This window comes from Ranitomeya imitator, chromosome 2 (assembly GCF_032444005.1).
Source record: "Ranitomeya imitator isolate aRanImi1 chromosome 2, aRanImi1.pri, whole genome shotgun sequence".
Lineage (NCBI taxonomy): Eukaryota > Metazoa > Chordata > Amphibia > Anura > Dendrobatidae > Ranitomeya > Ranitomeya imitator.
Genome location: NC_091283.1, coordinates 251,055,134 through 251,071,979, shown reverse-complemented (window position 1 = coordinate 251,071,979; position 16,846 = coordinate 251,055,134). Strand labels below are relative to the sequence as shown.

General features: G+C 42.1%; 1 protein-coding gene across 1 annotated transcript in view; it reads right to left on the bottom strand.

Moving 5' to 3' along the window:
• Positions 1-1,103: 1,103 nt before the first annotated feature.
• LOC138662923 (zinc finger protein 84-like) overlaps positions 1,104-16,846 on the bottom strand; it is a 52,696-nt gene continuing 36,953 nt past the window's right edge. The window contains exon 4 of the mRNA XM_069748927.1: positions 1,104-2,788. Coding sequence (XP_069605028.1) covers positions 1,260-2,788 — 1,529 coding nt within the window. The 3' untranslated portion in view covers positions 1,104-1,259. The remainder of the gene's footprint in view (positions 2,789-16,846) is intronic.

Here is a 16,846-nt window from a genome sequence, read left to right as displayed (position 1 = left end):
TACATTCTGCTGTCTGTCCCTGGCGCTCTGCTTTCCTGCACTGACTGTGAGCACAGCGGCCGGAAAGCAGAGCGGTGACGTCACCGCTGTGCTTTCCGGCTGGCCGACGCACAGCGCCGGGGACAGACAGCAGAAGGTAAGTATGTAGTGTTTGTTTTTTTTACTTTTACGATGGTAACCAGGGTAAACATCGGGTTACTAAGCGCGGCCCTGAACTTAGTAACCCGATGTTTACCCTGGTTACAAGTGAAGACATCGCTGAATCGGTGTCACACACGCCGATTCAGCGATGTCTACAGGAGGTCCAGCGACGAAAGAAAGTGCTGGTCTTCTAGCTCCGACCAACGACATCACAGCAGGATCTTGATCGCTGCTGCGTGTCAAACACAACGATATCGCTAGCCAGGACGCTGCAACGTCACGGATCGCTAGCGATATCGTTGTAAAGTTGTTTAGTGTGAAGGTACCTTTACTGTATCTTGTAGGATGAGTTGTTATTTGCCATCTGATATTCTCCCCACAGTTCTGTATTGTTATCTCTCCACAGGGTCAGTGAATAATGTTGTTTGCTAATATGCTAATGACATGTTGACCTAGCTTGTTGAAACAATGAGCCCCTGAGACCTTCCCCCTCCTGGCCTGTGAATGAGGTGGGAGATTTGAAAATATCAGGGAGGTGAGACACAGAGATCAGTCTGGTGTGGAATAATGTGAAGACAGCACGTCAGAGAGAGAAAGAAGGGAATATGGAATGTTATCCTCTGTGCTGGATTGTTGGACTGTTGTATCCTCAGTGTGGTGGATCATATGGACCTTTCGTGTTTTGCCTAAATAAAGGTTCTGGAATTGTTCACTATTCTCTTGTTCTGTTGATTGTGTGATACCAGAGAAGGAACCTGTGACAATTGTAAAGATTCCATTTCTGGTTAAAACATTTCCCACATTCTGAATAGGAAAAAGGCTTCTCCACTGTGTGGATTCTCTGATGGCGATCAAGATTCATTTTCCATTTAACATGAAAGGGGTTTCTTCCCTGTGTGGGCTCTTTGGTGCCTATAAAGAACCGATTTCCAATTAAAACATTTTGCACATTCTGAACAAGAAAAAGGCTTCTCCCCTGTGTGAGTTCTCTGGTGCTTAGCACAGTTTGATTTATTGTGAAAACATTTTCCACATTCTGAACATGAAAAAGGCTTTTCCCCTGTGTGACTGCTCTGGTGATTAACAAAATGTGATTTACGTGCAAAACATTTCCCACATTATGAACAGGAAAAAGGCTTCTCCCCTGTGTGAGTTCTCTGGTGTTTAACACAATTTGATTTATTGCGAAAACATTTTCCACATTCTGAACATGAAAAAGGCATCTCCCCTGTGTGACTGCTCTGGTGAGTAACAAAATGTGATTTACGTGCAAAATATTTCCCACATTCTGAACAGGAAAAAGGCTTCTTTCCTGGGTGAGTTCTCTGGTGCTTAACACAATTTGATTTATTGTGAAAACATTTCCCACATTCTGAACATGAAAAAGGCTTCTCCCCTGTGTGAGTTCTCTGGTGAATAACAAGATCTGATTTTAGGTTAAAACATTTCCCACATTCTGAACATGAAAAAGGCTTCTCCCCTGTGTGATTCCTCTGGTGAGTAACAAAATTTGATTTACGTGCAAAACATTTCCCACATTCTGAACATAAAAAAGGCTTCTCCCCTGTGTGAGTTCTATGGTGATTAACCAACTCTGATTTGTGGCTAAAACATTTCCCACATTCTGAACATGCAAAAGGCTTCTCCCCTGTGTGAGTTCTCTGGTGAATAGCTAAATGTGATTTACGTGCAAAACATTTCCCACATTCTGAACATGAAAAAGGCTTCTCCCCTGTGTGAGTTCTATGGTGTTTAACCAAATCTGATTTCTTGTTAAAACATTTCCCACATTCTGAACATGAAAAAGGCTTCTCCCCTGTGTGAGTTCTCTGGTGACTAACAAGATTCTCTTTTTGGCTAAAACATTTCCCACATTCTGAACATGAAAAAGGCTTCTCCCCTGTGTGAGTTCTCTGGTGGATAGCAAAATTTGATTTACGTGCAAAACATTTCCCACATTCGGAACAGGAAAAAGGCGTCTCCCCTGTGTGAATTATATAGTGAGTAACAAAATATGATTTATGTGCAAAACATTTCCCACATTCTGAACATGAAAAAGGCTTCTCCCCTGTGTGAGTTCTATGGTGATTAACCAAATCTGATTTCTGGTTAAAACATTTCCCACATTCTGAACATGAAAAAGTCTTCTCCCCTGTGTGAGTTCTCTGGTGACTAACAAGATGCCATTTCCTTTTAAAACATTTCCCACATTCTGAACATGAATATGGCTTCTCTGCTGTGTGCGTTATCTCATGTTTAATAAGATGTGAATTGTGAGAAAAACATTTCCCACAGTCTGAACATGAAAAAGGCTTCTTCCCTGTGTGAGTTCTATGGTGAGTAACCAAATCTGATTTCTGGTTAAAACATTTCCCACATTCTGAACATGAAAATGACTTCCTTGCTTTAGGAGTAGTTTGTTTTTTAATGCGTCTTTTGTGATTTTGATTTTCCTTAGTAGTCAGTAATGAAACAGAAGATGGGACCTGTTTCATAGGATCAGATGACAGATCTTTGCTGTGAATGGATGATGATATATCTGGAGTAACAGCAATCACTTCAGTTGTATCTTGTAGGATCTCAAGATCATCAGATTTAAAAATTGAAGATATCAGCTGTCCCTCTGATCTCCTTGTACAGTCATCTGCTAAGATAAAAAATATATATATTTTTTAATAAAATATCCTTTTACATTTTTGAACAATTCTACTTAAACTGTCCATAAAAATGGCAAGCTATGTAAAAAAAACTTGAATTATTTACCAAGACAATGACAGTTCACAGTCTAATAGAAAACCTTGTTGGATGAACCAGTAGTGCGTGGTGTTCAACTGTTTGTTCATTCTGCCTCCCAAATATCAAATAAAAAGAAACCAATCAATGTTATGCAGGTGAAAATAATACTAATTCTCATCTCACAAAAAACAAGTCCCCACTCAGGTCCATCATCTGTCAATGGAAAAAACAGAGGTTCCCACACTATTAGTGGCTCAAAGGCAGTTGAAAAGCAACAAAGTTTCTATAATCCAATCCAGCAAAATCCGTTCTCACTTCTGAGTCTTGCAGTGTGTTCAAACAACATTTAGGATCCCTGTATTTAGCAATATTAGGCCGGCGTCACACTCGGCGTAAGACAATACGGTCCGTATATTACGGCTGTAATACGCTGAAAAGTCCCCAAAATACTGGTCCGTAGCTCCTCCGTAGGTAGGGTGTGTCAGCGTATTTTGCACATGGCATCCTCCGTATGTAATCCGTATGGCATCCGTACTGCGAGATTTTCTCGCAAACTTGCAAAACCGACATACGGCTATACAAGGGATCCATGTGTAAAAAAAACAAACATATATACTGTCTATATATATATATATTAATATATATGTATATATATATATATATATATATATATGTCAGTAGACACATATATGTATATATATTAATATTTCATACAGCACGAGATAGCTTTAAAGCCGGTAATTTAATTAATATCTGCATTCAGTTTCTGGCTTTACTACTCTGGCGGAGAAAATTGCGCGGGAGCCCACGCCAATTTTTTCCGCCATTTAACCCTTTAATTTAATAGCTAGAACGGCCAAATTTTGCATATACACACTACTAACATTAGTAGTGTGGAATATGCAAAAAAATGGGGATATGAGATGGTTTACTGTATGTAAACCATGTCTCATATCATGTCGGGTTTAGGAAGGAGATAGCAAAAGCCGGCAATTGAATTACTGGCTTTAAAGCTATCTCGCGCTGTATGAAATAATAATATATATATATGTGTCTCACTGATATATATATATATATATATATTTACCTATTCTATGTGTACACATTTATTCTACCTATTCTACTGTAAGCTGTCAGTGTGATTTTACTGTACACCGCACTGAATTGTTGGCTTTTCTCTCTAACACCGCTGCGTATTTCTCGCAAGTCACACTGCTGGTCCGTGTGTAATCCAAACAAACGCAGCATGCTGCGATTTTCTACGGCCGTACAAAGCCGTATAATACGGATCAGTAAAATACGGCAGATAGGAGCAGGGGCATAGAGAATAATTGGGCCGTGTGTAATGCGTGTTTTACGGACGTATTTTATGCGCTCATACGTCTGTAAAACTCGCTAGTGTGACGCCGGCCTTATAGTGAGAAGAATCCAGCTAATTTGCGGTGTGTGTCTCCTGGAGCACAATTTGGGCACTAGGTGCTGAGTAATAAAATGGCAAATGTGTACTTTTCACTCTCCAACATCCACTGCGTGTTAATTTCCGGAAAGTGGCTGTGGAGTCAAAATATTCATTCCACCTACACACGTGGTCAAAATTGTTGGTACCCCTCATTTAATGACAGAAACACCCACAATGGTCACAGAAATAACTTGAATCTGACAAAATAAATAAAACATCTATGAAAATGAACAAATGAAAGTCAGACATTGCTTTTCAACCATGCTTCCACAGAATTTAAAAAAATATAAAACTCATGAAATAGGCTTGGACAGAAATTATGGTACCCTTAGCTGCTTCGTGACCATCAACGGTAGCTAAAACGTCGGCGCTACACAAAACCCTGCTAACGCAGATGTTTATCTACTGTTTGTCTATGGTCGGCGATTTTGTGCTAATCGGAACCCCCACGTACCTTATAATGAGGGGATTGCGGCGCACAACAGTTCCTGTGTGACCCCCCGACCTCATCGAGACCTGATTGGTTCAGGTCCTGATGACATCAGCGTTACACCAGCCAATGAGACAAATCACTGGGAAAGTTTGTTGTAGCAACCAACTTTTGCGGGCGATCTGCCTCATAAAAATGCTGTTTCTCCTCAGATCTCCTGTCAGTGAGAGATTAGAGGAGAAACAGTGTTACAAGAGCTGCTGGTAACAGCTGTGTCAGTCAGCGATTTTGCTATAAAGTAAAAAAAAAAACCATAAGGTAGGTTAGGTTAGTGCTATAGCTAGGGATAGAGTTGGGGCTAAAGTTAGCGTTACTGTTAAGGCTCCGTCACACATAGCGACGCTGCAGCGATACCGACAACGATCCGGATCGCTGCAGCGTCGCTGTTTGGTCGCTGGAGAGCTGTCACACAGACAGCTCTCCAGCGACCAACGATCCCGAGGTCCCCGGTAACCAGGGTAAACATCGGGTAACTAAGCGCAGGGCCGCGCTTAGTAACCCGATGTTTACCCTGGTTACCATCGTTAAAGTAAAAATAAAAAAACGCTACATACTTACCTATCGCTGTCTGTCCTCGGTGCTCTGCTTCTCTGGTCTGGCTGTGAGCACAGCAGCCGGAAAGCAGAGAGGTGACGTCACCGCTCTGCTTTCCGGCTGACCGGCGCTCACAGCCAGACCAGAGAAGCAAAGCGCCGAGGACAGACAGCGATAGGTAAGTATGTAGCGTTTGTTTTTTTACTTTTAGGATGGTAACCAGGGTAAACATCGGGTTACTAAGCGCGGCCCTGCGCTTAGTTACCCGATGTTTACCCTGGTAACCAGCGAAGACATCGCTGAATCGGCGTCACACACGCCGATTCAGCGATGTCAGCGGGACCTCAATGATCAAAAAATGGCCCAAGCCATTCCGACACGACCAGCAATCTCACAGCAGGGGCCTGATCGCTGGTACGTGTCACACATAGCGAGATCGCTACTGAGATCGCTGTTGCGTCACAAAACTTGTGACTCAGCAGCGATCTCGCTAGCGATCTCGCTATGTGTGACGGGGCCTTTAGGCTAGAGTTAGGGTTACTGTAAGGTTAAAGTTAGGGTTTGGGTTTATTCTAAAGTTAGGGTTAGGCTAAAGAATTAAGCTTTTATCAATTGTCTCGCCAATAATTTGGTCATGTCAGTCATGTCACATCAGAGTTTTCTATTAGCTTGCTAGAGCATATTGTCCCACAAACAAATATCTAAGAGGGCAAGGTTCGGAATAAAGTTCTATAAAATGTGCAAGAGTTCAACCGGACACACATCAGCTTTTCGCATTTATGAGGGGAAAGATAGCCAACTAAACCCTCCAGGATGCCCTATTTATCTTGGGACATCTGGAAAAATCGTTTGGGAGCTGATAACTCCATTATTACAAAAAGGCTACAATCTGTACGTTGACAACTACTACACCAGCATACCCCTATTTAAAAGTCTGGTTGAATATAACATGGGGGATTATAGGACCATTCGCAAAAACCGTCAGGGGTTTCCACAATCATTAGTCAGCAAAAAGTTCCGAAAGGGGCAGTCAGAGACTTTACACAAAGGAGAGATGCTTGCACATAAGAATAAGGAAAAAGATATTTTTATCCTGAGCTTGATCCACACAGATTCCACAAGGGCCATTGCAGACCAACAGGGATCCACTACTCCAAAACCTGTGTCTGTCGTTGTATAAAACAAATAAATGGGAGGTGTGGACCTTGCAGATCAGGTTCTACAGCCATACCAGGTATCAAGAAAATCATACATCTGGTTGTAAGATTGCTCTCACTAAGTGTATTGGGGGACACTCGCTTGGCACGGGATTAACGTAGTCAGGCACGATTTTTGAACACAAAACAGTCCATACGGTTTATTAAAGGGTCATAACCGAGTTGTGCACAGTCCATATTATACATTCCATAGAACACAATAAGCACCAACTGGTGATATTAACTTGCAGCTTTATCTTAAACACTTCATATACGGCTTTGACTCATGGACACTAAACATGCTGGACCTCTCACTTTGTCCAGTTACCATGGGTGTCCGTACGCCGTACAGTTCACCAATGTCCCAAGTCACATACAGCGTATATGACACTGGGTCACGGTCTCTAAACACACCAAACCTCACTCCGTTCAGTCACCGTGGGAGACCACACAGTTCATAGAAGATTACAAGCACCAACAGTCTGTATAGGTACCTAACGGGAGCTCCTGCTCCACCTGCTGACTCCTTGTCCAAAGCCTCACCATGTGCTATTCAGGACTCCTACTCCCAGGAAAATCCAACACACCAGGCTCACCAGGTCCAAAGCCCCACCATGTGCTATTCAGGACTCCTACTCCCAGGAAATCCAACACAGGTGGTTCAGTGTGCTATTCAGGGATCCGGTCCTACTCCCAAGACCTCCCAACACACAGGCTCTCCAGGACCTTCCACTGGAACCACTGAGGAACCATGGGAACATGTGACCCACACCCTGGTCACGTTATATATCCTTAACCACTCCCCTGGGTGGGAGTGTGGATGTGTGGCTAGTTTGTCCTGCCCATCTCACACAACAAGCCTAGTAAGTCTCCCTTACCACTACACCATACATATACACTCTTGAGGGACTACAGGTCCCAGAACAACAACATCGCGTCAGACTTACTACGCAGACTCCCTCTGCGACACATATCGGCCATTCGCAACACAGCCAGTCACTGTTTCACCTCGATTATCACAATAGATATGCCTCCATGCACATTCCAAGGAGCACTCACAGCGCCCCCTAGCTGTCACAGGGGTCACTGCATCACATGGTATAAAAAGTCATTTATTTGTTTCAGGTGGCCTCATATAATTCTTTTGTGCTATACAAAAAAGCCGGAAATGCAGATACTTTCCTTCATTATCAGGAAAAGGTAATTAAAATTCTTGTTTTAGAAAATTTTGTCCCCGGCAATCCTTTAGAATCTGAAGATGTCAGAAGACTCACTGAGCGACATTTTATTGTACTCATTCGAGCAATTGAAACAAGAAAGAACCTCCAGAGAAGATGTCGTGTATGTTCCAAGAGAGGAATGAGGCATGATACCCGCTATTATTGCCCACAACACCCATCATTGCCGGCCTTATGCCTCCATGACTGCTTTATAATCTTCCACACAGAACCACGTTTTTAAACTGTTTTGACATTCAAGCATTTGGTTTATTTAGTGACAGACACATCTCAGTAGAGCTGACTTAACAATTTCCAGGGGTAGGTGGGGGGAAGCTGGGCACAATATATTTGGCACTACAATGAATTTTTTGCAATTTTTGCTCTAAAACTTCCACTATGTGTTTCTGGAAATCATCCGTGTATTGAAAATGGTCACTATATCCATAGATGAATAACCAGAGGGGTATCATTTCCAAAATGGGGTCACTTCAGGGAGATTCTGTTGTTTTGTCACTTAGCGGCTCTCCAAAGTGCCATAACAGCAAAATCCCTCCTAAAGTGACCCCATTTTGGAAATGACACCCCTCTGGTTATTAATCTATGGGTGTAGTGACCATTTACCTATCTACCTATTTTCCAATGTAAATTCTCGGGTTAAAGCAACATTTTAGTGGTAAAAATGTAATTATTTTTTCTTCACTGCCCAATGGTATAATTTTCTATGGAACAGCTGTGGTGTCAGTATGCTCACTGCACCACTAGAAGAATTCATTCAGGGAAGTATTGTGTAAAATGCAGTCACTTTTGGGGGCTTATGCTCTTCTGGCACCTCAGGGGCTCTGACAATGTCACATATCACCTACAAACAATTCCAGCAAAACCTGCTCTCCAATATGGCGCTCCTTCCCTTCTGAGCTCTGCCATGCGCCAAAACAGTGGTTTACCCCCACATATGGGATGTCAGCATACTCAGGACAAATTACACAATTACTTTTGGGGTCCAATTTCTCCTGTTACCCTTTTTTAAAAAAAATTGAGGGCGAACAAATACGATTTTTTATTTTCACGGCTCTACGTAATTAACTTCTGTGAAGCATCTGGGGGTTCAAAGTGCCCACCACACATCTAGATAAGTTCCTTGGGGATCTAGTTTCCAAAATGGTGTCACTTGTGGGTGGTTCCACTGTTTAAGCACATCAGGGGCTCTCCAAACGCAACATGGCAACCGCTAATTATTCCAGCAAATTTTATATTCAAAAAGTCAAATGGCGCTCCTTCCCTTCCGAGCCCTGCCGTGTCCCCAAACAGTAGATTTCCCCACATATTGGGTATCGGCATGCTCAGGAGAAATTGCAAAACAAAATGTATCGTCCATTTTCTCCTGTTACCCTTGCGAATGTAAAAAAAAATTAGTTCTAAAGGAAAATTTTTGTGAAAGAAAAGTAAATGTTTATTTTTTCCTTCCACATTCATTGCTGTGAAGCATCTGAAGGGTTAATAAACTTATTGAATGTGGTTTTGCGCAGCTCGAGGGGTGCAGTTTTTATAATGGTGTCACTTTCGGTATTTTCTGTCATATTGACCCCCCAAACTCACTTCAAATGTGATGTGGTCCCTAAAAAAATGGTTTTGTAAATTTTGTTGTAAAAATGAGAAATCGCTGGTGAACTTTTAACCCTTAAAACTATATGTCATGAGAAAATAATCAGGATTTATTGATGCATTTTAGAGTTATGACCTCACAAAGTGACACTGGTCAGAATTGAAAAAATTGGCCCGGTCATAAAAGCAAAAACAGGCTCTGGCATGAAAGGGTTAATATTTTGTTGCACAACCTTTTGAGGCAATCGCTGCAATCAAACGATTCCTGTAACTGTCAATGAGATTTCTGCACCTCTCGACAGGTATTTTGGCAGCTCCTTGTGTAGTAGTTATCTTTTAATGGTTTCAACACTCCAAAAATTTAATACTAATTATTGAGAGATATTGATATGGTTTCAGTTTATTATATAATATATACAGTATATTCTTACATACAAGGAGGTTAGCAGAAGATCATTGAAGCTTAAATGCACCTTTAGCCACATGGTCAATTTAACCAAGGAATGTAAATGACCAGTAATTTGTTTATCTACTAACAAAGGATTTTTGGCATTCAAAATGAGAGTCAACTGATTAGACCTTTCCCAGGAGAAGGTATCATGTATATGTTAATTATATGTTAGATACTTGTTAAGTCCCCAGGGATGTCATGTGGTGAAATCTTATCTATTTGGACTAAAAGTACCGTCACACTAGACGATATCGCTAGCGATCCGTGACGTTGCAGCGTCCTCGCTAGCGATATCGTCCAGTGTGACAGGCAGCAGCGATCAGGCCCCTGCTGTGCTGTCGCTGGTCGGGGAAGAAAGTCCAGAACTTTATTTGGTCGCTGGACTCCCCGTAGACATCGCTGAATCGGCGTGTGTGACACCGATTCAGCGATGTCTTCACTGGTAACCAGGGTAAACATCGGGTAACTAAGCGCAGGGCCGCGCTTAGTAACCCGATGTTTACCCTGGTTACCATCCTAAAAGTAAAAAAAACCAAACACTACATACTTACCTACAGCCGTCTGTCCTCCAGCGCTGTGCTCTGCACTCCTCCTGTACTGGCTGTGAGCGTCGGTCAGCCGGAAAGCAGAGCGGTGACGTCACCGCTCTGCTTTCCGGCCGCTGTGCTCACAGCCAGTGCAGGAGGAGAGCAGAGCACAGCGCTGGAGGACAGACGGCTGTAGGTAAGTATGTAGTGTTTGTTTTTTTTTACTTTTAGGATGGTAACCAGGGTATACATCGGGTTACTAAGCGCGGCCCTGCGCTTAGTTACCCAATGTTTACGCTGGTTACCGGCATCGTTGGTCGCTGGAGAGCGGTCTGTGTGACAGCTCTCCAGCGACCAAACAGTGACGCTGCAGCGATCCGGATCGTTGTCGGTATCGCTGCAGCGTCGCTAAGTGTGACGGTACCTTAAAGGTACCTTCACACATAACGATTTCGTTAACGATATCGTTGCTTTTTGTGACATAGCAACAATATCATTAACTAAATCGTTATGCGTGACAGCGACCAACGATCAGGCCCCTGCTGGGAGATTGTTGGTCGCTGGGAATGATCAGGACCATTTTTTTGGTTGCTGATCACCCGCTGACATCGCTGAATCGGCATTTGTGATGCCAATCCAGCGATGTGTTCTCTGGTAACCAGGGTAAATATCGGGTTACTAAGCGCAGGGCCGCGCTTAGTAACCCGATGTTTACCCTGGTTACCATGGTAAAAGTAAAAAAAAACAAACAGTACATACTTACATTCCGGTGTCTGTCCCCCGGCCTCAGCTTCCCTGCACTGTGTAAGCGCCGGCCGTAAAGCAGAGGGGTGATGTCACCGCTGTGCTCTGCTTTACGGCCGGCCGGCGCTGACACAGTGCAGAGAAGCTGACGCCGGGGGACAGACACCGGAATGTAAGTATGTACTGTTTTTTTTTACTTTTACAATGGTAACCAGGGTAAACATCGGGTTACTAAGCGCGGCCCTGCGCTTAGTAACCCGATGTTTACCCTTGTTACCGGGGACTTTGGCATCGGTGGTCGCTGGAGAGCTGTCTTTGTGACAGCTCTCCAGCGACCACACAACGACCTAAACAGCGACGCTGCAGCGATCGTCATCGTTGTCTATATCGCTGCAGCATCGCTAAATGTGACGATACCTTAAGAGGGTTTCTCCCTGTCATCCTTTGGAAGATCAAAGCTTTTACATTAGTTTGTATGGATAGTTTAAGATATAAAAAGAGGACTGGAACTTTAGTGAGAAAGGAAGACACATGGAAGAGAGATGGGAGATACAGAGACAGCCTGATTAAATTCTACCATAATAATGTAATGTATGAATAATGTTATTTTACTGCTTTTAGTGACTGTTTATTTTTTTATTATTTATTAAGTAAATTCATTTTTGTTTACTCAATTTTCGTATGAGCATTTATTATTCATCACAATCCTTGAATCCGTAACAAAACACTCCTAAAGAGCAAACTGCTCCAGTTGTCTCGTGTTTGAAGGTTGCCTTTTCCAGACGGCACTTTTCAGCTCTATCCAAAGATGTGCAATAAGATTTATGTCAGGGCTCATAGAAGGCCACTTCAGAATAGTCCAATGTTTCCCAATTAGCCATTCTTGGGTGCTTTAAGCTGTGTGTTTTGGGTCATTATCCTGTTGCAAGACCCATGACCTGCGCCTGAGACCAAGCTTTCTGACACTGGACAGCACATTTCACTCTAGAATCCTTCGATAGTCTTGAGATTTTATTGTACTTTGCACAGATTCTAGACACCCTGTGCCAGATGCAGCAAAGCAGCCCCAGAACATAACAGAGCCTCCTCCATGTTTCACAGTAGGGACAGTGTTCTTTTCTTGAGATGCTTCATTTTTCCATCTGTGAACGTAGAGCTGATGTGCCTTGCCAAAAAGTTCCACTCTTGTCTCATCTGTCCATAGGACATTTTCCCAGAAGTTTTGTGGCTTGTCAACATGTAGTTTTAGCAAATTCCAGTCTGGCTTGTTTATGATTTTTTTCAACAATGGTGTCCTCCTTGGTCGTCTCCCATGAAATCCACTTTGGCTCACACAACGACGCATGATGCAATCTGACACTGATGTTCCTTGAGCTTGAAGTTCACCTTTAATTTTTTAGAAGTTTTACTGGGCTCTTTTACCATTCGTATTATCTGTCTCTTTGATTTATCATCAATTTTCCTCCTGTGGCCACGTCCAGGGAGGTCGGCTACAGTCCCATGGATCTTACATTTCTGAATAATATGTGGAACTGAAGTCACAGGAACATCAAGCTGCTTGGAGATGGTCTTAGAACTTTTACCGGTAACATGTTTGACTTTCATTTTCTTTCTAATCTCCTGAGACAACTCTTTCCTTCGCTTCCTCTGGTCCATGTTGAGAGTGATACTGTTGGAATAAGTTTAAATGCAACAACTCCATTCCTGTTGTAGTCTGCATTGAATGTCTATGAGTGTTCATTTGTCAGCTATGCTGTGATTGTTAAAGTTTGTACAAAAAAAAAAAAAGGTCAGAGGACTCGCACTGATTGCATCATTCTGCTGCTGTTTCCTTCACAGAGAGACATGTGTTACATGGACTAGATTATATCGGTAGTTACTGTCAAAGCTTTCTTATTTTGTTCCAGTTCAAGCTGCATATATTAAACACAGTTTGCCTTACGTTGGATTCTGCTGCTTATATGAAGTAACACGCGCTGCTGTGGTAATACTCCGGCTAACAGGTTATGGGCCCAGCCACCGGAAAGTAAATGGTAAAAAGCCCAGTCACCGGAATAAGCAGCGAGCCAAGCGCAGACAGCACAGAGGAACCCCCGGAATACAAGGACACCGGAACGCAAAGGTACCGCAGTGTACAGAGCACCGGACAGCGCAGCTTAAAGGGCCAGTAACAAACAAAAAAGGTACAAGAGACAAGAATGTCTACAGAAAGGAATGCAGTGAAGTACACAGTGCCAAGTCTCACAAATCACAATTACAGCTCCTGGAAATTCAAGGTAAAGATGTTACTTATAAGAGAGGGTACATGGAAATGTATTGAACAGCCTGTGCCTGACCCAGTACCGGGTGATTGGCTAGAGACTGATCAGAAAGCACAAAGCACTATTTCCCTCAGCATAGATGATAACCAGATTGTACATGTATGCAAATGTGATACTGCAAAGAAAATGTGGGAAGAATTACAGAAAGTGCATGAAAGGTCAAATCTCAGCAATAAGCTATATCTTATGAGAAAGCTGTATCAGTCTAAATTAAGTGATGGCCAGCATATGCAGGACTATATCAGAAACACCCTAGAGATTGTGGAGCGCCTAAGGGGTATTGGTGAAGAAATTAAAGATTTTCATGTTGCTGCATTACTATTAAGTGGTCTTCCAGAAAGTTATGACACGCTTGTGACTGCATTAGATGCCAGACCAGATGATGAACTCACACTAGAATATGTGAAAGGGAAACTTGCAGATGAATACAAGAGAAAGTCAGAGACTATTAGCAATAATATATGCAAAGCAGAAGCAGCATTAAAGACACAGTACTTTTCTAAAGCTCAGAGTCATTTAAAGGAAACTCGTGAATGTTTTGTCTGTAAAAAGCCTGGTCACCTTAAAGCAGACTGCAGAGTGTGGAAAGCAAGAATGAATCAGTTTAAAAAGCAGGACAGTCATCAAAAGGTTAAAACAGCTGTAAAGAAGGAAGATGCATGTATTGCGACTGCATTTGGGGTCAGCACAAGCCCATATGCAAACCATGTTTGGTGTATTGACTCTGGAGCGACTGCTCACATGACACGTGATAAAGATTTCTTCATTAATCTAGATGAAAGCAAGTCTGAAAAGGTAATTTTAGCTAATGGTCACTATATGACATCAGAAGGAATAGGAGATGGTTATCTCCATTGTCAAGTTCAATCCTCAGCACAAGTCAGAAAAATCCCAGTTAAAGACGTGCTGTATGTTCCCAAACTTGAAAGTAACCTTTTATCTGTAAAGAAGCTTGCACAACAGGGAAATATAGTTACATTTAAGGATGACAGATGCATCATTTCAAAGAAGGGTCATACCCTTGCCGAAGGAAAAATCAAAGATGAACTTTATCAGCTGAAATGCAATGAAACTGTTTACAGTGCTAGACAAGATTTTCATAAGGACTGTATTCATGTGTGGCACAGACGCCTAGGCCACAGAGATCCAGAAGCAGTAAAGAAACTAGCTCAACTTGCAAATGGTATTGCAATCAACCAGTGTAATCAAACAATGAAGTGCACAAGTTGCCTAAAAGGGAAAATGTCCAGAAAATCGTTTCCTAAAGTAAGCACTACTAAATCTGCACAGATACTGGATTTGATACATACAGATGTGTGTGGTCCAATGAGTGTTCTTACTCCCAGCAAGAAGAGATATTTTCTCACATTCATTGATGATTATTCCAGATATACTGTTACTTACCTACTTCAAAGTAAAGATGAAGTTCCACAGAAACTTGAAGAATATCTTGCTGCAGTTCTTAACAAATTTGGAAGAATACCAAAGGTACTGCGAGCAGATAATGGAACTGAATATACAAGTGGTAAAGTGCAAACCATCCTGAAAAAGAATGGAATCGTGTTCCAGACAACCGTTCCATACAACCCAGAGCAGAATGGCACAGCAGAGAGAAAGAACCGAACTCTTTGTGAAAGTGGAAGAAGTATGCTATTTGATGGAAACCTACCTACAACATATTGGGGAGAAGCCATCATGACTGCTACCTATCTTCAAAATCGACTGCCAAGTAAAGCTACAAGTAAAACTCCATATGAGCTATGGAACTGTGAGAAACCCAACCTGAAGCATCTCAGGATATTCGGAAGCAAAACTTTTGTGCATGTTCCCAAAGAAAAACGTTCTAAGTGGGAATCTCATGCAAAGGAAGGAGTTCTTGTGGGGTACAGTGAAACTCAGAAAGGATACAGAATCCTGCACCCACAGACCAACACAGTAACAATCAGCAGAGATGTAGTGATTGATGAAAACTCAGTATCGCTCAAATTTCATGAGGTTACGCAAATAATTCAACCTAAGGAACAAGAATTTCAGTCAGTGATTCCAGACATTGAAGAGAATCTCAAAGAAAATACTGAAGTCTGGATATGCTCTGAAAGTACTGAAAAAGAAACAGAAGAACCAAGCCAACCTCAGGAGATCAGAAGATCAGAAAGATCAAATAAAGGAATTCCAGCTAAACGCCTTTCTTATATGGTCAGATCAATTCCAGAAGAAGAGCCACAGTCATGGCAGGAAATGCAAAAACTGCCTATTCATAAGAAGCAAAAATGGATAAAAGCTGCTGATGAAGAAATGGAATCCCTTCATAAGCTCAAAACATGGGAGCTCACAGAGCTACCTCAAGGCAAGAAAGCAATTGGATGTAAGTGGGTCTTTAAGAACAAATATGACTCCGAAGGTAATGTTCACCGTTTTAAAGCAAGATTGGTCGCAAAAGGATATTCACAAAAATATGGTGAAGATTATGATGCTACTTTTGCTCCAGTTGCCAAGCAAACTACATTCAGAACTTTATTATCCATAGCTGCTGTTCAGCAGATGAAAGTAAGACATTTTGACATCAAAACAGCCTTTCTACATGGAGACATTGAAGAAGAGCTGTACATGACTCAACCAGAAGGCTATGTTAAAAGGGGTAAAGAGAACCTTGTTTGCAGAATGCAAAAATCTCTCTACGGCCTTAAGCAATCAGCAAGAGCATGGAACACTAAGATGAACAAAGTGTTAATCGACGAAGGATTTAAAAGGTCTCAAGCGGATCCATGTTTGTATACAAAAGGTGTATCACAAGATTGGATGTATGTTATTCTATATGTGGATGATGTAATAATAGCGCATCAAGAAGAGAGAGAAATTTCAAAGCTAGGTCAAATTCTGAACAAGCATTTCGAGACCAAGGACCTTGGAGATGTGACATACTATTTGGGAATCCAAATCCAGAGAGAGGAAGATGGAAGTTTTCTTCTTAATCAAAATTCTAAAATCTCCACAGTTCTAAACCAGTTTGGAATGTCAGAAGCCAAAGGCATATCAACTCCAATGGATCCATCTTACCTAAAATTGGAAGGAGAAGAAGATCTGCTACCCACAAATGACAGTTACAGACAAGCAGTGGGGGCACTTCTATACATAGCAACCACAACCCGTCCAGATATCTCAGCCACAGTGGGAATTCTCTGCCGACGTGTAAGCAAGCCACGCCAAAGAGATTGGAATGCAATTAAGAGACTTCTTCAGTATCTTAAGGCAACCCAAGAGTTAAGTCTAAAGATTTCTGCATCAGGAGATCTAATTCTCAGAGGATATGTAGATGCAGATTGGGCTGGAGACTCAAGTGATCGAAGATCAACAAGTGGTTACTTGTTCAAGTTAGGACACACTTCAATCTCATGGTCCAGTAGAAAACAAGTGTCAGTTGCATT